This window comes from Motacilla alba, chromosome 2 (assembly GCF_015832195.1).
Source record: "Motacilla alba alba isolate MOTALB_02 chromosome 2, Motacilla_alba_V1.0_pri, whole genome shotgun sequence".
NCBI lineage: Eukaryota > Metazoa > Chordata > Aves > Passeriformes > Motacillidae > Motacilla > Motacilla alba.
The window spans coordinates 1,858,714-1,881,517 of NC_052017.1; the positions used below are offsets into that span (position 1 = coordinate 1,858,714).

General features: G+C 48.5%; 1 protein-coding gene across 2 annotated transcripts in view; it reads left to right on the plus strand.

Moving 5' to 3' along the window:
* The first annotated feature begins 18,899 nt into the window (after positions 1-18,899).
* Positions 18,900-22,804, plus strand: part of WNT3A (Wnt family member 3A) — a 93,985-nt gene continuing 90,080 nt past the window's right edge. The window contains exon 1 of one of the 2 annotated variants that reach the window (XM_038129647.1): positions 18,900-19,163. In XM_038129647.1, the coding sequence (XP_037985575.1) occupies positions 19,093-19,163 (71 nt within the window). In that variant the 5' untranslated portion in view covers positions 18,900-19,092. Of the gene's footprint in view, positions 19,164-19,753; positions 20,273-22,804 lie in introns of those variants that run through there. The other variant, XM_038129646.1, reaches the window with a different exon arrangement.

Sequence of the window (22,804 nt, forward strand, 5' to 3'; positions counted from 1 at the left end):
CAGAGCAGCTGAAACAGATAGAGATGGATAAATCCCATCCCCCAGATCACCTTTTCCATGGACAGGACAGCTTTTCCTGGGAATATGGGCAGGTTGTTGGAGAACCAGAGTCAGGAGCTATTCAGCTCTTATTTTCCCCCTGTTCTCAGCCCTGGTGTGGCCCCACCTCAAATCCCAGAGTCAGTTTGGGCCCGTCATGATCAGAAGGACATTGAGAGTCTGGAGCATGTCCAGGGAAGGGAACAGAGCTGGGAAGGGGCTGGAGAACTCCTGAGGGAGCTGGGAAGGGGCTCAGCCTGGAGAAAAGGAGGCTCAGGGGGACCTTGTGGCTCTGCACAGCTCCTGACAGGAGGGGACAGCCAGGGGGGTCGGGCTCTGCTCCCAGGGAACAGGGACAGGAGGAGAGGAACGGCCTCAAGTTGTGCCTGAGGGTGTTTAGATTTGATATCAAGGGAAATTTTTCCCGGAAAGAGTGGTCAGGCATTGGAAGGGGCTGCCCAGGGCAGTGGTGGAGCCACCATCCCTGGAATTGTTAAAAGCCACGTGGGGATATGGGTTGGTGGTGAGCACAGTGGTGCTGGGTCACTGCCTGGATTCCATGATTGTCGCGGTGTCGGTTTGTTCGTTTGGGATTTTTAGGTTAATGTGTTAACGAGTGTGGTGGGTTTCGTGTTGGTCAGTTGCTAGTGTATTTACTCGAATGGGCTCGTGGACGGGGCCTGGCCAAAACAGAGGCTGGGCCAGCCTTGTGACCTACTTGCAGACCAGAAAAAAATACGAAATTTCCAAGTTTCTTTCATCTTTAACATGTGTTTTTCACAAAAGTATATGCAACTTTCTAATAGTCAGAAGCTTTACGTTACTTCTGTAAATACCTCCCACACAAAACTAAGACAATGATCTTAGAAAGCTTCTCCAACCCTAAAAATTCATGGAACTCTTCGGTGAAGTTCATGTTCCCTTCCTACCTGCTCAAGAAATGTCAAGCCAAAGGACAATGAAATGACTCCATATAATCTGAAGTTCTTCACCTGGGGCCAGGTGCTCATCTCTTACGGGGATTTTGGAAGGAATTTTGAAGGAAGGAGTTAGAGACGGGACCTCTGAGTTTTTAGATGATGGGGTTTATTTTCCTGTTTTCTACATAGGCAGGAAGGGTGAGCTTGGCTTGCATCTTCACTGCGTGGCTCAGAAGGTTGCAAGACCCTCAGTTAGAGACCTTTAAAGGATTTATTGACCAAGAAAACACTGCTGACAAGGATATTTATATTTATATTTGTATTTGTATTTATATTTATATTTTTGACTCAATCCTTAAATATTTTGTCTTATGGACCCATGCTACATTGTGAGCTTTCTTAGCCCCTCATGTTATAACACACAAACCCACAGTGCTGCATTCTAAACTCCTTGTTTACCTCTGTAACCACTTTAATTTTTTCTATATTTTAAACTCTAAACTTTCTTCTACTTAACATGTCTCTGCTTTAAACTATTTATCCACGTTTTCACTTCTAGGTTTGGAAGTTTTTCTCCAAGGTCTCAGATCAAATCCTGGGTTTAATTCTAAGCTTTGGCTTCCAGGCCCAAAGTTCTGAGAGCTCCCAGCGTTTCGGATTCCAGCAATCTCCTTTCTCCCGTCCCTCAGGATTCCCCTGAGGAAGGCAGAGAAGGAATTTTCGGGATCCGGGAGCTGTTCCATGGTCACTAGATGGCAGCGGCTGTTCACATTTGGCGGCCCTTGGCAGGTGAGGAGCAGCCCAGGTGAGCAGGACGGGTTTGTGGCTGGCAATTTGGGAACCACCAAAAGGTTCCAGTGCTGTCCCCGACCCTACACGCGAGATGTTCCCACACTTCAGTGCTCCACACATTGTTCATCGGGGGAACTCACTGCTGCAAGAGGGGAAAAAACCCCAGCCAGTAATTTATTTCAATAAATAAACCGATTTACGCATTTATCCTCCTGGCGAAAGCAGAGGAGAGATAATGCAGCGGTGGGACAAGGGGAATGGCTTTGAGCTGAAGGAGTGGAGGTTTGGGTGGGATATTGGGAAGGAATTCTTCCCTCTGAGGGTGGTGAGGGGCTGGAATTCCCAGAGGAGCCGTGGCTGCCCCTGGATGCCTGGCAGTGCCCAAGGCTAGGCTGGACACTGGGGCTGGAGCAGCCTGGGACAGGGGAAGGTGTCCCTGCCATGGCAGGGGTGGAGCAGGATGATCTTTTAGGGTCAACCCATTCCAACCCAACCCATTCCAACCCAACCCATTCCAACCCAACCCATTCCAACCCGAGCCACTCTGGGATTCTGTGATGACGACAACCAGCAAGATAAAAAATTAACATTGTGACAAGGTGAGAAAAATTCTCATTCCAGGACAGAAAGGCACCCACTGCTGCTGAGTGTGAGTGGCTCCCCATGAGCTCATTCCCAAGGAGAAGCCTTAATTGGGCTTAATTTGTGACAGCAATTAAGGGAAGCCATCAGCTACTCCAGCCAATTATGGTTGACCCAATGTTTGCACTCTCACCAGGTGTATTGATCTCCTGAGGGAGAAAAGCCTCAGGTGCTGTGGGGACACCTGTGGGGATCGGGGACACCTGTGGGGACACCTGTGGGGATCTGGGACACCTGTGGGGATCTGGAACACCTCTAAAGACACTTGTGAGAATCTGGAACACCTGTGGGGACACCTGTGGGGATCTGGGACACCTCTAAAGACACTTGTGAGAATCTGGGATGCCTGTAGGGACACCTGTGGGGATCTGGGATGCCTGTGGGGATCTGGAACACCTGTGGGGAGCTGGGACACCTGTGGTAATCTGGGACACCTCTAAAGACACTTGTGAGAATCTGGAACATGTGTAGAGACACCTGTGGGGATCTGGGACACCTGTGGGGACACCTGTCAGGATCTGGGATGCCTGTAGGGACACCTGTCGGGATCTGGGACACCTGTGGGGACACCTGTGGGGATCTGGAACACCTGTAGGGACGCCTGTGAGAATCTAGGATGCCTGTAGGGACACCTGTGGGGATTCTGGGACACCTGTGGCAATCTGGGACACTTCTAAAGACACTTGTGAGAATCTGGAACACCTGTAGAGACACCTGGGGGGATCTGGAACACCTGTAGGGACACCTGTGAGAATCTGGGACACCTGTGGGGATCTGGAACACCTGTAGAGACACCTGTGGGGATCTGGGACACCTCTAGAGACACCTGTGAGAATCTGGGACACCTGTAGGGACAGCTGTGAGAATGTGGAACACTTCTAGAGGCACCTGTGGGTATCTGGGCCTCAGGACATGCAGGAACCTGTCACTCCCAGATGTCCACACCTGGACACCTTTGGAGAGCTGCTCTGAGGTGCTGAAGGCACATTGACACCCAGCATGGATGGAGCCCAGGCAGGTCCTCTCCTGGATTAGTCCTCAGCGCCTGGCACTGATTCTCCCACCTTGCTGAGGTTTTTATTGGTCAGGATGATTTCGAGATGTGTTAAAAGTTGGGTTTTTTTTTGGTTTTTTAACTTAGTTTTTGAAGGAGTTAGAAGGTTTTTTTGTTGTTGTTGTTGTAGTTTTTAAGGTTGTTTATTAGTTTTTATTTTTTGTATTTGTTTTTTGGTTTGTTGTGATTTGTTTGGCAGGTTAGCTAAAGGCACATTGTTTTTTATGGGGTTGGTGTTGTTTTTTATATTGTAAATTAAGTATTAGATATTTATAGTTATGTTTTAATATTTGTTATTTATCTTAGAAAGCGATTTTTTACTTTAATTTAAGAATGTTAATATTGTTTAGAAAATGGACGGTAGGAAGAAGAAAGAAGGATAGGGCACGCTTTAATTTTTCTATTTTGGAATTTTAAATTCTTATGTTAAAATTTTAAAGTTTCTCTTTTTACTCTGTAATTATTACTATTATGTTATCTAAATTTTTGTGACTTTTAATTTTTTATACGAAGTATGCTAGGGTCATCCACCCGCCCTGCCAGGGCTTTAAAACCTCCTGGCTGAGACTTGGATCATTCTAGAAGGTTAGAGAGATGTCCTGAGCTCCAACACCACCTCTACAAGTGGAATTTCTCTGGGATCTCCAGTGGAAATCCCAGGGGAGCAGAGAGGATGTTGTCCACTGGGGTGGCTGAAGCATCCTGAGGGACGGAGAGGAGGAGGGGGAAGGAAGGGATCCACTCCCCATCTCTGCAAGCCTGTGGTGGTGGTCACTGCCCTGCAGTCAGCCCTGGAAAAGCAAAAAACATCTTAAAAATAGGCTTTTTCCACAGTTATGGAGCATCCCTCCCATTCTCCATTTTTTTTTCCTTGAAAAGCCTGAGATAAAGTTTTTAAAATTCGTCAGACTCCAAAGAGGAGTCGGGAAAAACCTCCAACAGAGCAAGGCTGTCATGGTGGTTGGGCCTGTAGGGGCCTCCTCCAATAATAATGAGTAAATTAATTCTTTTTCCCAAATGTATATGGCTAACATATTATTATATTAATGTGATTTTCAATTGTTGCATTTTCCTGCCCCGATCTCGCCAAGTAGAAAAAATCTTAAATATATATATATAAACATATACATATATATATATACACACATATATATATACACACAAAGGATTGGCTGCTTTGGTTTTGTTGGTTTTCCAATTGTTGATTTTTGTGGTGGCTGGAAGAATTTTGTGGCGCTTTTTCGGGATGGCCGCAAGATTTTAACAGAAGCTGAGACTGGATTTCTCTGAAGCTGAGCACAGGACAGCAGGCGCTCATCTGGGAGGTGGATTTTTAATTGTGACTGTAATATCCAATCATATTCTATATTACCCCTGGTAGTCAATGAACATTCATGTACGGGGTGTGGGGGAAAGAAAAATATCTTTATTTGCCAGCTCACCTCTGTTTAATCTGTGGTTTTGTGACCAAGTGCCATCATTTTGGGGTCCCAGAGCAGCCTCACAGGTGGCAGAGACCAGATCTGAGGTTGGACATCCTCAGGGGTGAAAAACCCAACCCAGAGACTCCAAGCCGTGCTGGAGCTGTTGTCAAACTTTTCCAAAACATAATCTGGAATGGTTTGATTTATCAAAAGATAAAAGTGCTTTTTCACTGCTCCTGGGGCTTGTTCTGTTATTATTAGAACCCCGTGCTGTCTTGTGGCAGTGAGTTGCTGGGTTTAATCATCAGCCATCTGTAGAGAAGTGGCTGCTTTGACCAATTTTAATCTCAGTGCTTTCGATTCCGTTGGGCTGGATCATGAGTCAGAACAAATTACAGCTTCTTGACTGATTCCTCTGCTGATCATTTTGTCTGCAGCTCTTACTCACCACCTCTCAGCAACGAACCCCTGATATTTTTAACCTGCTCCTCTTTTCTGTCTCTGTTTCCCTTCCTCTCCTCTTTTGAACAGTTTCATATTTAGCCAATCTCACGAGGTACCCCCAGCATTATTCCCGTTTCCCTCCTAGATGGATTCTGACTCCGCTGCTCTATTTTTGGGGATCATCCCTGCACAGGGAGCTGTCCATCAAGGACACAGCTTTTTTTTTGGAGCAGAAGCCCTGCGTGCTGCCCACCCATCTGGGTTCTTCAAAGGCAGCATCACCTGCTACCTGTGCTTGGTGACATCAGCCAGTCTCATTTGCATCATATCATTAATGTGATAATTAAACCCCAATTAGCCCAAACCATCACCGGGTTTTTACCACTTTGCTCCCACATCCATCATCTGTTTTTTAACCAAATTTGACCTGGATGGTTCCTTCTCCCTCCACTTTTACAGAAACTGGCGTTTTCCCTCTTGTCCACCTTTTTCCTGCTCTTCCCATCATTTCATCTTTCCATTTCTCTCTGCAGAATTCAGGGGTTTCTTGCTGGTTTTGCTTTTTTTTTATTAATATTTTTTAATTCTGGACAGCTGCTGGTTTTTCCATGAGCCAGGATCACCCTGAAGCCTGGGAAACCCATCCCACATTCACAGTCCTGAACGAGGTGAGAAGCCGCTTGTACACCCAAGCTGACACAGAAACCTTGAAATGCTTGAAAAGCTTTTTTTTTTTTCACTTTTTTTCTAATGTTTCCATGCTCCCATGGAGACGTGGCTTGTGTCTTTTCAAGGATGCCATTCTGTTAGGGCTGAGAAAATTGGGATTGTTCAGCCTGGAGAGGAAAAGCTTTGGGGTGACCTCACTGTGGCCTTCCAGGACCTAAAGGGAGGTGACAGGAAGGATGGAGAGAGAATATTTCCAAGGCTCTGGAGTGACAGGACAATGGGGAATGGCTTCAAAATGGAAGAGAGTAGATTTAGATGGGATATTAGGGAGAAATTCTTTACTCTGAGGGTGCTGAGGCCCTGGCACAGGGTGCCCAGAGAAGCTGTGGCTGCCCCTGGATCCCTGGAAGTGTCCAAGGCTGGTTTGGATGGGGTTTGGAGCAGCCTGGGATTGAGCAAATTGTCCCAAGGTGCCTTGTGATGGCCAAGGGTTCTCAGGTAAACCCTAAAAACCTGAGGTCAAGGCCAGCTCCAAAGTTCTGCCGTGGTGGTTGAGGGCGCAAAGCTCCCAGGAGTCATTTCCTCCACCCATCCTAAAAATTCCCAGAATTCCAGGGTTTGCCATGTCCAAAACTGCAGGAAGTGGCCCTGGGGGTTTGTGGTGAACACGGCAGGGCTGGGTTGAGGTTTGGACTTTGTGATCTCAGAGGTTCTCCCCAACTCCTGTGATTCTGGGAGGCGCCAGGCAGCCCCTGGGTGGGGACACGTGACAAAAAGGCAGTGGGACAAGGGACCTCCCCTTCACTGGGCTGGACTTGTCCCAGTGGCCTCATTCTCCAGCTCTTCAGAAGAGCTTCAAGGACTCTTTAAAGTTGCTGATTTCTTCCAAAAATTAAAAATATTTCAGAAAAAATTGCATTATTTGTGAGCAAGCTTGCCAATCCCACCTTGTCAGTCTCCATTTTTATGCACTGCTTCCTCAAATATCTGCATCTCCCAATTAAGTTAGCAAATACCTCAATATTTGATGGTGTTTTGGGGTTTATTCACAGCACAGCAGCTTCTGGTTGTGCTGTTTTGTCCAAATGTGCATCAAGCTCCATGGTGGGCAGAACATTTCAGAAACCACCTTCCCCACCTACTTTTAAAAATTCACAAACTGGAAAGTAACTCGTGACTCCACATGGATTTGATTCCTGCAGATCTTACGAGTGCTGGGAGAAGGAGGCAGAGGCAGAAAGAGAAGATTCCTGATGTCTGAGGTTCAAATTTCTTGGTGTCTTCCAAATTTTTGCAGGGTCAGGCTGGTGCGGCTCCAGCTGCCAGGAGCGCAGCGAGAAGGAAAGAAGGTGAGGACAGGATGAGGAGAGGATCAAACATCTCACGGAGATGAACTCCATCCGTGAACCACCTGCTGGGCTTTCCTACCAGCTGGATGAAGATCCAACCCCAGTTCAGGCACCACCACCCTCAGGGATGGGAGCACAGCAATCCCTTTGTTGGGAAAAGATGGACCAAGTCCTCCCAGGAGAGCAGAACTTCTGAGCTCACCCAAATATCCCCAACACTGCACAGTCCCTTCCTGCCACAAAGTTCCTTTCTCCTCCTGTCCGCTGATTCCTGGGAAGTTCTGCAGGAGCTTAACCAGTGCCTAAAAGGAGAAATAACCTCTTTAGTGGGTCCTACGGCAGCTCCAGGATTTAAGCCTTGCCTTGGTAAATCAAGGCACTTTCCAGACTCTGCCCTGGTGTGACACCAGCAGGGCAATGGCACATGGGTGACCCAGTGCCCTGTGAAGACCCAAACACTTTTTCTACCTGCAGAGAAAGAATATAATCATTTTTTTTTTCTTAATAAAAAAAAAAAATTAAAAATAATTCACAGCTTTCAATGGGGCCAAGCCCTGCAGATTTCACTCCACGGAGCCAAGAGGATTTCTGGGCAGGAACCAAGCCAAGTAGGGCTGTTAAGAGGCAAAGTTCATCAAGCCCTGTGATTTCCTTGCCATTCCCATGAAAAAAACCAACTCCAGCAGAGCCCAGCTCTGCTCCTTTGCAGGCTGCAGCCAAATCCAACCCACATTAAGGGAGTTGCTCCACATTCATATTGAAAAGCGGGCGCTTGCCAACCTCGCCGTGCCTCAAACTCCTCGTTTTCAACTCCTGAGCCCTGGCCTGGGGAAAGGATTGTGTGCAGGAATATGTTGGTGCAGTGCCTGGCACTGGGGGTTCTGGCTCATGACTGGGATTTGTAAGCAGCTCCTGCAAGACTTGTGAAGCATTTGAAGTCTGGTTTCCTTGGGAAACTTGGTTGAGCTGATTATGTCGAGCGTCTCCATCCGCTCGTTTCCTCCCCTCCAACTTCTGCCCCCCTCGGCCAATCCCAGCCCACGCTGGCAGGAAGATAAAAGTTTCAGTGAGATTAAGTTGTATGAAAATAAGGGCACAGGTAGGGGAGGGGGAAAAAAAAAAATCTTATTACTGCATTTGCCTCCTTTCCCCCGGGAGAAAAGGGAGCTCAGCCCTTATCAGAGCCCGCAGAGGAAGGGGGAAGGTGCACCAAGCACCATTAGCTGCATTTCCCACTGAATTTCTTGCTGCTAAAGCCACGTTGCTTCATGCCCAGGGCTTGGAAACAGCTTTTTAAAAGAGTGGGAAGAACGGGAGGATGTGGGCTTGATTTTGGTCCTGTAAACACGAGGTTGAGAGCAAACCAGAAAGGTGCAGCCCCAGCTTCTTTTGCTTCCAAAATGCTCCAAATTCTGTGGCAAAATTCCCTCAATGGAATCAGAGGATGGTTTGGGTTGGAAAAGACCTTAAAGATGATCTGGTTTCAACTCTCCTGCCATGGGCAGGGACACCTTCCACTGTCCCAGGCTGCTCCAAGCCCTGTCCAACCTGGCCTTGGGCACTTCCAGGGATCCAGGGGCAGCCACAGCTTCTCTGGGCACCCTGTGCCAGGGCCTGCCCATCTCACAGCCAAAAAAATTCTCCCTAATATCCAATCTAAACCTTCTTTCATCTTGAATTCATTCCCCCACGGGAATGAACAGCATCAAACCCATCAACATCCCTGCCTGGGCACTCAGCCCTTCCCCAGATCATCCCATGGGCAGCGCAGCTCCAGGCACTGCCATCCCCCACTCCTTCCACCCGAGCTGAGAACCTGATTCGCGGCTTTTTGCCCCGTTTTAATCCACGGCTTTGGATGCTGGGCCAGAAACCATCTGCAGGTGTCACTCCTGCACACGGAGTGGAGGGAGCTGGGGACAGGTGGCCACCCGGCAACTGCATGAAGACATCATAACTTTGACTAATTTGTAAACAGGCTGAAAGAACATCCACCCTCCCTGGAAGGGGGAGAAGTGGCTCTTTAAACCCTGGGGATATGACCTCTTGTCCTCTGTGTTTATAAGAGGGAGGGGAAGAGGGGGGGAAAGGGGAAAAAAAAAAAAAAAAAAAAAAAGGAGGGAGAAAGGGAGAGAAAGTCAGACTTGTTGCCGTGTTAAAACCTGCCCCCCACCATCAGCTTTTGTGATGAAAATGGTGAGGGACACTCTCCAGCTCCTGGTTCTCGCTCTTTGTCATTCAGGCTTTGCAAGGGAGAGCTCCTTTCTGTTTATTTATCAACTGGGATCCCTTGTCAACACCTCGCTTGACTGAGGTTTTAGCACCTCGGTGGGGCTGTGTGGGTTTTTTTAACTGCCTCAGCCAAATCGCTCAGGTCTCGTCCTCCCGTGGGTGCAGGCGGGTCTTTTCTTCCACGGGTTTTGCAAGAACTCTTCTCCCCTTGGCACGAGATTCTCCTGCAGCAAAGCACCAGGCAGTCCCCAGCCAGCCCTTGACAGTGGATTTGGGGGTGCACGGGAGGTATTCCATTATTCATTATTTATTTCGTTATTCATCATCTCCCCATTTCTCACCTCTGGCCCCCTCCCAGCTCCTCTTTCCCATCCCGTGGCTGCACCACAACTTTGCCGCTGCGATATTTCCCATTAAGCTGTTTTAAAACAAACCTAATGCCAAAAACAATGTGAAAAAAAAGCCTTAAAAAATTAAATTCTGCACTTTTAAAACACATTTAAACGTTTGGAGACCTTGACCAAGGCACTAGTGCAATATCAGGCAGTAACTGCAGATGCTCCTGTGCTCTCAAATTGTTCCCTATGTTCCTATTAATGATTTTAATGTATCTTAATTAACTTGCTCTGTGGCTGGAGAGAAGACACTCCAGTCTGGGCAGTTTTTCAGTCCAGTGCTTGTCAGCAGCCCAGAGTAATCCCTGTTTAAAATGCATATTGATTTGCAAACACGAGGCTGAATCCCAACATTCATCTCAGCGATGCTATCACTTGAGTTTCAAAGAGGGGGGTGAGGAGCGAGTTCACAAAGGGATCAAATTCTGGTTTAAATTTTAAATTTGTTTTTTCCTTTGTTTGCACCTGCAGCAGGAGTGTGGCCAGCCCTTTGAAAAGGAGTGATTTGAATCGGGTGTTAGAAAGGGATTAGAAAATTTCAACATCAGTGCATCCATGATTTAATAAATAACTGTTCATCTTATTGTTCTTTCTGCCTCACAAACACTTGGCTTTCCTCTCTTTTTCCTTCCCTTAATCCAATGTACATCTCCACCCTCAAAATTAATAAAGAGAAATCAGATGGAGCAGAGTGAAGAAGCTGCAAATTTAAAGCCAGTCCTTACTCTAAGTGTGAATTTGGAGGAAATCTTCCTAAAATCATAGAATGTTTTTGGTTGGAAAGGACATTAAAAATCTAAGTGTGAATTTGGAGGAAATCTTCCTAAAATCATAGAATGTTTTTGGTTGGAAAGGACATTAAAAATCTAAGTGTGAATTTGGAAGAACTCAATAAAATCACAGAATTTGGTCAGAATTTTTGGTTGGAAGGGACAGTAAAAATCTAAGTGTGAATTTGGAGGAACCCTTGATAAAATCACGGAATATTTTTGGTTGGAAGGGACGTCAAAAATCATCTCATTCCAATTAATGCTGCACTTCAGCTTTCCTGATTTTGGGCATTTAGGTGAAGGTAGTTAATGAAGTGGTTAATGAAAGAGGGGCAGAAAACAAGGAACCCCAAAGGATGTTTTATTCCCTTCACTCCCAAGGAACTGAACCCTTTTGGAGGTGCATTTTCACCCAGCTGCCACCCCTTCAGAGCCTGAGACTGGGAAATAGGGATGTGTCCAGAAAGGGGTGCAGGATTTGCCCCCAGGAGCCAAAATACCTGACCCCAAAATGCTTCTCTCAGAGCAAGCAGGCTATTATTTTAATTTTTTTTTTAAATTCTTTTGCAAAGATTTCATTTCCTCAGTTAGTGGCACCCAGCCTCCTATGAATGATTGTTTCTACACTTCACAGCAGGTTTGGGGCCCTAGAGATTATCAGCTTCCTCTGCTGATTAATGGGTTTTTAATCTGAATCTGGCCTGAATCACACACTACACACACAGGGCTCAGGTCGTGTCTACATTTATTGGGTTTCCTTACGGGGCCAACTGCCACTGATCAGGGTCCTCAGCTCAAATTTTGGTTATTTTCTCTATGATTCTGGAGTTCTCAGTGTGCCAGAAAAGCGGGGCTGCTCCTTACGGACTCAGATTTGCCTTCAAATAAATCGGTTTTCCCCAAACCTCATCCTTTAGGGAAGATCCCAAATTATCCTCCACACACTCATTTTTCAGAGGGTGATCTCCACAAGGTGACTTTGCTGGTGGAGACCACCTGGAAAGGTCTCCCTCGCCACCAGCCCAGCTCTGATTCCCCTTGCCACCAAGGGGTTGTGGAAAGTTCTGGAGAAGATCCCAGAGTCGCAGAGTCACGGAAGGAACCTTAAAAATCACCTTGTGCCATGGGGCACCACCCAGCCAGGGACACCTGGGACACCATGGGACACCTCCCAGCAGAGCAGGCTGCTCTGAGCCCAGTGTCCAGCCTGGCCTTGGACACCCGTGATGGATGGCAGTGAGTTTAGGAGCGGGGTTTAGGAGGGTTTAGGAGTGGGGACAGTGGGTTTGGAAGGGGGACAAGGACAGGGAGTGTTCATCTGGACAAGCTCTGGCGCTGACCCCTCGGGCTTTTTGACTCTCCTGCAGCCTGAGAGAGCTGGACCCCCATGCTGGGCTCCCTGCTGCTGTCACTTGCCAGGGGACGCCTGGGTGGACGCCCTGCTGTGTCCAGTGGCCAGCAGAAGATGTTTTCCAGCCTAGGAACCTGCCCTGCCCGAGGGCACAGGGGCAGGGCAAGGCTGATGTCCCCACGGTTGGTGGGCAGGTGACACAAAGAGCTGCCTGGTGACACCAGCCCTGAGCAGTGGCCGTGCACAGAGGAGGCCAGGGAAGAGCAGCACCCACCATTCCTCTCTCACCTTCCAGGGCAGGTCCCTACAACCCTTGTACCCTCTTTGAGGACCCTGCGTCTCCACCAGGGACAAGGACACATGCCCTGCTTTGGTCCCTGGGGATGGAGAGCAGAGCCCAGGAGCTGCAGAGCCCCGAGCTCTGGGTGTGTTTTTTATCCACCTTTTCCCCTCGGCAGGTTTGTTCTCCTGCTGCACCACTAGGTGGGCCAAAGCTACACGGGTGACAGTGCCACCTCTCCCGCAGGACACACAGGGCAGGTGGCCCTGCCTGATCCCAGGGGACAGGAGGCAGAGGGAAGGGGCAGGAAGAAGTGGCAGAGAGCCCCAGGTTCCTCCTTGAGTCTCGCTGTCTCCATCAGGAGAGGTGTCCTGCCCTAAAGCAGTGACCGTCCCAGGAGAGGGACCCAGCTGGGACAAAGCCACACCAGGGTGGTGGCAAAAGCAGGAGAAGAGCCGCCACCACCCTTTCTTTGTCGCCTACTGCCCTCCTGAAGCAGCTCCTGGGTGGCCAGGACGTTTGTCAGAGCCTGGATGGAAGGAAGGGTCAGCGCCGGTGCCTGTGGGGAAACTGAAGGCACACAGAACGTGAGAGGGAAGCCTCCTCAAAAGAACATTTTTGTCACCCGAGGTTGGGGAGCAGAAATAGAAGAGTCTGTGTCTCAAATTCCAAAGGCAAGGAGCAGCACCCATGGAAATTCTGCTCTGCTCTGCCAAAGGTCTGGGGCAGCCCAGGGCGGCTCTTTGGCTGCTCTGCCTCCGTCCAGCTGATGGATCTGATCCCTCCTGGGCTCATTCCAGCACTGGGTTTTACACTTCCAGCCAGCCCCCATTCCCCTTCGGAGCCCTGAGATCAGAAGATAACAGAAACAGAGATTTATACAGAAATTTATACAGAATTATGCAGAAATGTTTTAAAATGGGACTCCAGGAGCAGCCAAAATTCCAGTTACACAGGGAATAACCTGGGCACATCCCAGCCACTGCCAGGGGTGTTTTTAGGGCAATGTCAAATGTTTGCTGTTCCCTTTCATGTCTGATGTCCCCTCCCAGCTGAGGACATCTCTTTGAAGCCTGAGGAGCTGAGAAACACACCCCAGCTCGCCCTGATGTGCTCAGTGCTATCAGTGCCACCTCAGCGCCCGTGGCAGCTCCAGCTCCCAGGAGATGGGAGCAGAGCAGATCCCAAAGGCAGGATGCAGCTCCAGAGGAGCTCAGCCCACCTCCACGGGCTGGGACGAGCTGCTCGGGTCTCCCCTGAGCCCGGGGGCAGCCAAGGAGGAAGGAAAGGTGGAATTTTTTAGGGAAAAACTCCTCTCTCAATGGGAGCGACCTCCTCTTGCGGGCAGCAGGCACAGCCAGAGCAGCTGGGCCTGCCTTGGTGAGGGGACACGAATCCATCTCCTGCCTCCTTCCCCTCTCTGGTCGGGGGGATGGTGACCAAAATGTCACTTTTTGTGCTGCTGTGGCTCCTGGATGTGGGGGTGGCACAGCTGAGGTGGATCTCAGTCTTCAGGGATATTAAAAGTGAGAGATAAAAATGGCACCAGTCAACAGGCCCGCGACACACCCAGGCCTCCTTCACCCCAGCACCCAGGAATCCCGAATCCCAGCACTGGAATAATCTCATTTAAATAAGGAAAATGAGTTTTGTTATATATTTTTAGAAAGAAAGAAAGAAAAAAAAAAGAAAAAGAAGGAAGGAAGGAAGGAAGGAAGGAAGGAAGGAAGGAAGGAAGGAAGGAAGGAAGGAAGGAAGGAAGGAAGGAAGGAAGGAAGGAAGGAAGGAAAAAGAAAAAGAAAGAAAGAAAGAAAGAGAAAGAAAGAGAAAGAAAGAAAAAAATTTATATAATATATAAATTTATATCTATATATATTAAATATATATAATATATATATTATATATAAAATATATATTATATATTATACAAAACGTATATATTTTATCTATATAAAATAAAATAATTTTATATCTATAAAATCTCTATATATAATATATATAAGTAATTATATATATATATATAATAAAACAAAAATACATATTTTTGTTTGCTTTTTGGGGTTTTTTTGTGGGGTTTTTTTGTTTGTTTGTTTGTTTTTTGGTTTTTTTTTGATGTCTGGGTCTCCGATGTGCTCTGGCCCTTCCACAGCAGGGCTGGCTTTAGGGAGGGAGGGTCACAGAGTTGCCTGGTGGGCATTTCCTGCTGCTCCCAGTGCTCCCCACGAGCCACTTTGGGCCTCTGGGCACAGCAGGAAAACCAGGCTGTGGAATTCTCCCACTGCCAGGGTGGCTGCACCATCCCTGGAGAGCAGAGAGCCATCAGTGGGAGTAAATTGGGAGAGGGAAAGATGAACCACCAGCCAGAAAACTGAAAGTTTTGAAATTTCAGCCCAGCTGAAATTTGCAGAAGCAGCACAATTGTCAGAGCTCACCAGTGGGAATTCAGATGGGAAGGAGGGAAGGGGCGAATCACTGGTGTCCTCCACTAAAATGAAACCAAACCCTCTTCCCCACAAGGAGTTTGTTCTTCCCTGGTTCTGGCAGGGCCTCCATGAGGGTGATCTTCCCATCCTGCAGCCTCTCCCATGGAGGGCACAGGGGCAAGGAGAGCAGGAGAAGTGACTCAGGGGCTATTTGAGAAGTGTGACCAGTCTGGATCCCTCCAGAGCTCCCTCATCTCTTCCCACAGGCTCCTGTGGGACGGCAGCAGCCTGGATGTGCCTGTCCTGGGAGCAGCTGCTCCCTGTGGTGTCTGCCTGCTCTGGGCATCACTCATGTTCCTAAATCCAGCTCTCCTGACACACTCAGGTGGCCCCTGGAGCTGCCAGCTGGGCCACCAGGGTGAGTAAGCAGGACAGAAGCGGCGATGCCTCCACGAGACATTCCAGCCCCATGTGTCCTCCCATCCCCTTTCCCCTGGGCCAGCTGGGCCACTGGACTTATCCAGCCCCTGCTCCTGCCGCAGGGTTCTTGTGGAGTTACAGAACCCTGGGATGGGTTGGGTTGGAAGGGACCTTCAATCCCATTCCACCATCCCAGGGTGCTCCAAGCCCTGTCCAGCCTGGCCTTGGGCACTTCCAGGGGCAGTCACAGCTTCTCTGGGCAACTTCTCCCCTCAAAACTCCCCAGATATTGATGAGCAGGTCCAGGAGAGAAGAAGCCAAAGCCAGGTCCTGCCCATCCCAACGTGTGTCTGAACAAAGTGCAAATATTTGGGAAAAGGGGACCAGGCTGGCCCTAAATCATCCCTTGGGAGAAAACCCTGCAGCCAAACTCCAGCAGTGCCACCTCCCCGGGGCTGCCCTGCATCCCCAAGGCCGGTGGCTGCTTTTTTACTGATCCTAATGCCCGGCAAAACCTGGCTCTGGAGGTCCAGAAGGAACTCTGCTAACAGATACCCAAAGCCCAGGAGCATTCCCAGGGCTGGGAATAACCATCAGCCAGCCCAGAACCTTGGGGTCAGCCTCATGAAAAGCTGCTGGCATCAGAGAGAGCCATGCTGCTCACAATTTCCCAGCTTCTCTGGGTGACTTCTCCCCTCCAAAATCCCCTCAAAACTCCCCAGATATTGATGAGCGGGTCCAGGAGAGAAGAAGCCAAAGCCAGGTCCTGCCCATCCCAACGTGTGTCTGAACAAAGAGCAAATATTTGGGAAAAATGGACCAGCCTGGCCCTAAATCATCTCCTGGGAGAAAACCCTGCAGCTTTTTTGAGCTTTTTGCCTCCTCCCTGGGGTTGCCAAGGCCGGTGGCTGCTTTTTTATTGACCCTAATGCCCTGCAAAACCTGGCTCTGGAGGTCCTGAAGGAACTCTGCTAATAGATACCCAAAGCCCAGGAGCATTCCCAGGGCTGGGAATAACCACCAGCCAGCCCAGAACCTCGGGATCAGCCTCACGAAAAGCTGCTGGCGTCAGAGGGAGGGAAGGCAGCCCATCCCGGGCTGTGTCTGTGTGTCTGTCCGCCCCTGACAAAGTGGATTATCTCCATCCTCCTCCTCCCCGGGCCAGCGGCAGCTGCGGAGCAAAGAAGGGGGGGAGAAAAAAGGGAGAGTGGCTTGAATTTGTAGCTTCAGGTGAAGCTGCCTGCTGCTTCCTGGAGGGAGGGGCAGAGGCTTTGGGAGCTGTTTCCAGCTCTCGCCGGGAACAAAAGGAGGGGAGATTAGCTGGAAGGGATGTGCGTCCTGCCCCGTCCGTCCGTCCGTGTGTCCGTCCGTCCTCCCCTTTGGCTGGGAGCGTGTTTGTGAGCGCGCGTGTGTGTGTTCCAGTCTGCAGCGTGAGCAATTCCACTTGAAAAGACAGAGAAATCCCCTCCTTTGAAAGTCGCAGTGTTTGGTTCTCTCCAGTAATGCTATAATTGGATGGGATTTTCTCTAATACGCAGGGAAAGTCCTTAAGATGATTTTTCACACACCACACCACCGCCACCACCACCACCGCCCCTCCTTTTCCCTCATCCCACCTTATGCAATAAAATTCCCTCCTCCAGCCCCTTCGGCTGCTCCGGGGGTGGGGTGGGGGAGCAGGGGGGGACGGGTTTAATACCCTGGCAATAATTGCAGCATCACCACGGCGGGGATTTGCTGGGAGAGCCGCGCGGAGCATCCGTTCCCCCTCTGGAAGCCGCTGGGATCGGCTCCGCGCAGCGATTAAATCTCGGAGCACTTGCCAGAGCTCACATTTGCAATCGCTTGTCATCCAAGCCGAAAGAAAATAATCAGGGCCCGACCCCTGCCAAATTCCCGATGATTTAAATATCCCCGAATGAACTGCATTTCTAGTGTAATTTCACTAGAATGAATATATCTCTCCATCTAGCTCCACACAAACATATCTTTATATATATGCATGTAAAGCCCCGTGTGTGTAAATAGAAATATTCCCGACTAAGGGAAAATATAAATGCGGCTCTTAATGAGGATGAAAGCGCATTTTGATTTGAGCTAATGCAGGGTTGCAAGGCTTCCCCCAACAAAGTCATTAAAAATTGTGCCTCTCTTTGTTCCCTGCGAGCCACAGAAATTTTCTGATTCACAGATAAAATGAAAAGGCGAGTCAAAGAAATAAATGAAATCTCCTCCAGCCCGCTGAGTCCTTAAAAAAATAACAAACAAAAAAAGTGACAAAACCCAGGGAAAAAAAAAAAAAAAAAAAAAACAAAAAACAACAAAAACAAAACAGGCAGCAAGCAGCTACAACCACAAAAAAAAAAAATATATATATATATACATAACCATGGAAAAGAGGATCGGGAGAAATATCTCCTCGCTCAGGCAATGCCTCCATCCCCTCTTTTCGCCTCTCCAGCCCCTTTCAAATGAGCCAGGGGAAGGGGGACGCCTGTCAGCTGTGGGTGACACTTGCTCCCAGCCCCAGCCAGCTTTAACCAATATGTTCCAGAGGAGCAGCAAATCCCACCACGGACCGGGAATCCAGGAGCTACATCTTCATAATAATATTAATAATGATCCCCCCTCCCCTTTTTTTTTTTTTTTTTTTTTTCCTTTCTGCCCCATGGAAGAAAAAAAAAAAAATCCGAATTTTTGGGACGGCAGAAATCACCCCCCACCACCGGCGCTGAAAAGAGAGAAATTGGGACAATGTGTAGAGAGAGAAATTAAAAAAGAGCTCAATTACTGGTGCCCTGTGGGGTGGATCTGGTGGATGAAGTCGTTGCAGCGGCGCCTTCCCAATGTCCGGGGCTGGGATTCCTGGAAATTGGGATGAGCTGAAGGAGCCCTTTGGAGATTTGCATGGAAGAAGTCGATTTTTTAGCAGATGTCTTCAGTGGAGCTCTTGGATCTGCGGCTGCTTGGACTGGTGGGGAAGGGGGGTGCGTGCCTGGGGGGCGCTGGGTGGAAATCCTCTTTTTTTTTTTTTTTTTTTTTTTTCCATGAAAAAAGGAGGGAAAAAAAAAAAAAAGCCCCCAAAAAGAGACCAACCGAAAGTTTCTAGAAAGTTGGTTCAAATGCATCCCAACGGTCCCCGTGAGGAAATGGGGCTTTGAGAAGAAGACAGAATGGCAAGAAGGAGAAAATTGAGAAAATACTAATTTTGAAAAGAAGAAGAAGAAGAAGAAGAAAAAAAAAAAAAAACCTTTCACACTTTTTTTTTTTTTTTTTTTTTTTGCATTTTAGTAGCTTCGACCCAGGGAGTGAAATCCGGGCAGGTTGTTATAGCTACCCAAATCCACAGGGGTCCCCCCTGTCTATTTAAACCCCCTAAATCTTCCTTCCCCTTTTTAAAACTACATTTTATCCCTTGGCTTGTGGGCCAACGTGCCCCCTAATGAGTATTAAAACACTATCTCCTCGCAATTAGCTCATTCCTGACTTCACGCTCCTGATTGACAGAACAAGCCAAAGCATCAGAATTCTCCCTTTGGCAATAAGTGCTGATTGGGTCCTTTTTAAGAGAGCTACTTCAAACTTTTTTTTTTTTCCTTTTTTTTTTTTTTTTTTTTTTTTTTTAATATTTGCCTTCAGTGTCTTGGCTGAGAGAAGAGTTTTTTACCTCTCTGAGATTTTTTTTTTTCCTTGAGAGTAGTAGAGGAAGCAAGAGAGGATTTACCTGGTCGGGTTGAGTTCACTTCATTTGACTTTTTTTTTTTTTTTCCTTAAATTATTGTTATTGTTATTATTATTATTAAAATAATCATCCTGCCTCAGAAGAAAGGAAGGTTTTTGGCAACTCTGGTTAAAAAAAAAAAAAAAAAGAAAGACAACTTTTCATCAATGGCCTCTTTTGGATATTTCCTGTTTCTTTGTGGGTTGAGTCAGGCTCTGTCAAGTTACCCAATCTGGTGGTAAGTTTTATTCTTCTTCTTTTTTTTTTTTTTTTTTTTCGCTCATTTTCATTTATTTTTCCCCTCCTCTGTTTTCTCTGCAACCCCTGCGCTTAAGATGACTTGAAATTCTCCTTTCGTTGCCACTCAGCTAAAGAGGTGGGATTGTTCCAGCGCCAGCAAGTTCTTAGAACCTGCATTTCACCTCTTTTATTTATGCATTCACTTTGTTTATTTTGACTGGGTTATACCTGATCTCTCCTTCTCCTACTGTAAAAGGGAAGAGAGCGAGAGGGAGCGATCGGAAAGTTATTTTTTTTTTTCCTCTCTCTCTGAGCGCTTTGATCCTCTCCTGTGAAGAACAAAAGGCGCTGCCTGAATTAAAGAGATAATGATACAAGTTGACATGAGCATTTCAAGGTGATTTCGAGCTAGTCAGGTGGAAGGAAAGGGGGGGAAAGGAGCAAAACTTTTGGGTGCTTTTTTTTAATCCCCCCCCCTCTTTCGCTTTCAGGAATATTGAAGGGTAAATTAAAAAGAAAAAAAAAAATAGGGGGGGGAAACGGGAAAAAAAAAAGGAGGTGAAGCTGCACAAGCCGGGCTGTGGGGAGGCAGAGCAGGGTGGGGATTCTTCCCGGCGCAAAACCCGCGCCTGCTGCGCGCCCCTTGCGCGGGGGGATGCGGCGCCTCGCGTTTTTTTGGGGGGGTTTGGCCGCTTTTTCTCCTTTTCCGCGCTTTGCACCCTACGCCTTTAAGAGCCTTTTTCTCGCTCGCTCCCCCACGAAAAGCAAATGGTGCTGGGCAAGGCATGTAAGCGCACGATCGGCGCTAATTACCCCGCGGAGCTAATTGGGCTCGGGGAAGCCCTGGCGCAGGGAGGCTCCGCGGCTTGAGCCGGGGGGCTCCGCGCCCGCGCTGCCCACGGCTCCGAAACGCCCCCCCTTCAAAAGAAAAAAATAAAAAAAGATTGGGGAGCCCTTAAAAAAAACGCCCCCAATCATCCCCGTGCTGTTAATTAATTTTGAAATGAATCCTTGCTCCCCTCCCCCGGGAGCGGGATGCGCGGTCCCCCCTGTCCGGCGGTGCAGAGGTGAGGGTGTTGAAGGCAGCAGCCTCTCCAACTATTTCAGGTATGTCTGAAAGCAGGGAATTCGTTGGGATGGGAAGGAAAGAAAAAAAAAAAAAAGGGGGGGGGGGGGAAGAAAGAAAGAGGAAAAAAAAAAAAAGAAGCAATAAAATGCAAATGTGTGCTTGGGAAGACAGGCAGCGAGAGCACCTGGACGGGAGTCATTAAAAAGCAATCTTTTATTCCCAGCCACCATCTAACTTATAATTAGAAACTCTGCTCGCATTCCTGATTGGAGAAGGAAACGCATTCCTCTAATACCGACATAAATATTCGCTTGTCACCCGGCGAGGGGAGCGCGGGCCCGGCCCCCTCATCCCCCCCTTATCCCCCCTGTCCCCTCGGTCCCCTGTCCCCGGAAAATGGGGAAAAGAGGAGAAAAGGCTCTGGGAAGGGAAGGGAAGGGGGCAGGAGGGCTGTGCCCGAGCCGGGGCATCCTCAGGTGTGCGCGGGGGGCGGCAGCGGCGACACTGCGGGCTCGGGGCTGGCTTTTCCCCGGTGCCAAGCAGCGGCTTCAGACTGTTTTTTTGTTTTTTTGGTTTTTTTTTTGGCGAGGAGAAACCCCCCTTAGGCCATGGAAATGCAAAGGAGGGCTGGAGTGGGCTGGGGGAGTCGCGGGAGAGGCCGGGAGTTGTTGCATTGGCTGCCGAAATTCCCCCTCGCCCTCCCAACCCTTTCCCTCTTGATTTCTCCCCAACCTTTCCCTCTTGATGTATCCCCCAGCGAGATGTGAGCCCACCCCCGTGGCTGGGGATGGGGAGCAGCCCTGGCGATGTGGGAATTGGGCTCTGCCAGGTGGCCCTGGGGTCCCCGGCATGCACATCCCAAGCAGGGCAGGGGAGTTCCTTTTCTGCCAGGCCAGCCCAGCTGGTCCCAAATTCCAGCAAAAATCCACCCGGCTGCTTGATTTGGGTTTAATTTCATTTTGTCCCACTCTGCCTTTTGTTTTGTTGTTGTTTTTCTTTTATTTTGAAAGAAGGAACCTGAATTTTTTTTTAGTCAAGCATCCCACCCCAAACAAGCATCCCACCCCAAGCATCTCCCCTCTATCAGCTCACGGTGATTTGGGTGTTTGGAGCAGAAAATCTGTCATTCACCAGCCCCAGATCGTGCCCCCTCCCCACTAATCGTTTCCAATTAAAGCCTCAGCTCATCCCGAAGCACACGGGGCTGTGGATATTTGCACTTGGAGAAAATCCCTGCAGAAAGCAGGGACTGAGAAATGATATTTTCCCGTGAGTTTTGCTTAACTGTTGCCCCAAAATCGGGGGAAATGTGAATTTCTCCCGGGGATCAGGTGTTGTAAGTTCTGTCTGCCTCTCACAGCTCCTTTTCAGGCTCTGTTGGAGCCTTTTTAGGCTCTTTTCGGGCTGTTCAAACTGCTGCTCCCACCATGGCACCTGTTTGAGCCAGACCAAGCAGATTCCCACATTCCTGGGAGCTTTGGGAAAAGTTCAGCGGAGGGAAAAGGAAAAGATCCCTCTGTGATGATGCTGGGGGTGGGAGGGGAGGCTCTGTGAGGTCCTTAAGAAAAAAAAAAAAATCAGCAAATAATTCATTTATAAACTGGGATAAAAGAGGCTTTGGAAGTGATGGTTTAAAAATAATCCAAGAGGAGGGGCTGATTGCTGTTGGGATGGATGAGCCGGGTTTTGGGGATGTTCTGGAGGGGTTTATTGTGCCTCAGGACCTTCTCCAGAGCAGCGCAGCACCGAGCTGTTCAACCCAGAGCAGCTCCTGGGAGCAGCAACAGGCTCTCCCACACCCAGGGGGCCAGATTAACTGCGAAAAAATCAGATAGTTTTCAGGTTTTGCTGCTTTATTTTAATGTTGGTGCTGTTCATTTCTTGGTTTGTTCAAAAAAAAAAAAGAATAATAAAAAAGAGAGATTGGAATGAGTGATGGAAGGTTGAGGGAATTCTGAAGCAAAATTCATGGGTAAGGGAGGATTAAATGTAACCTGTTCCCTGTCCTGGAGGAGCCTGGGGTCTGTGGGGAGTCACAGGAGCAGCATGAGCAAAATTTAAACTTTTTCCAGCTGGCTTGCACTGCTTTGACTGAGTCCACATGGAATGGGGGGAGAAAAACATTTTAATTTTATTTATTTTAATTTTCAATCTATGCTAAGTGGCCTGACTTGGTCTGAAGGCAGCCAGTGGGCAGAAATTATTCAGAAGGGGGGAAAAAAATTCGATAAAAATTAAGGCACAGCTTCCATGATGGGAATCTTATTCTCCTGCAGCCCAGGATGCTCCTGGGGGAGATGATCCCAGGAGAGGCTCTCTGGGCTGAACTGGAGGTACAGGGAGACCCCTTTGCTGCAGGAAAAGCTGACTGGCATCATTTCTCCTGGGCAGCCTGGGGATGTGTGTGGTTAAATTCCGTGCCTGGAGAGGGGTGGGAAGCGTTCTAGTGGAACAAGAGGCTGGGATCTGGTGTGGTGGCATCACCCTGGGCAGCAGGGTCTGTCCCTTCCTCTGCCCTGCTGGGGTTCCTGTCCCCTCTCACAGCTCCTGTGTCACACCAGAGCGGGCTG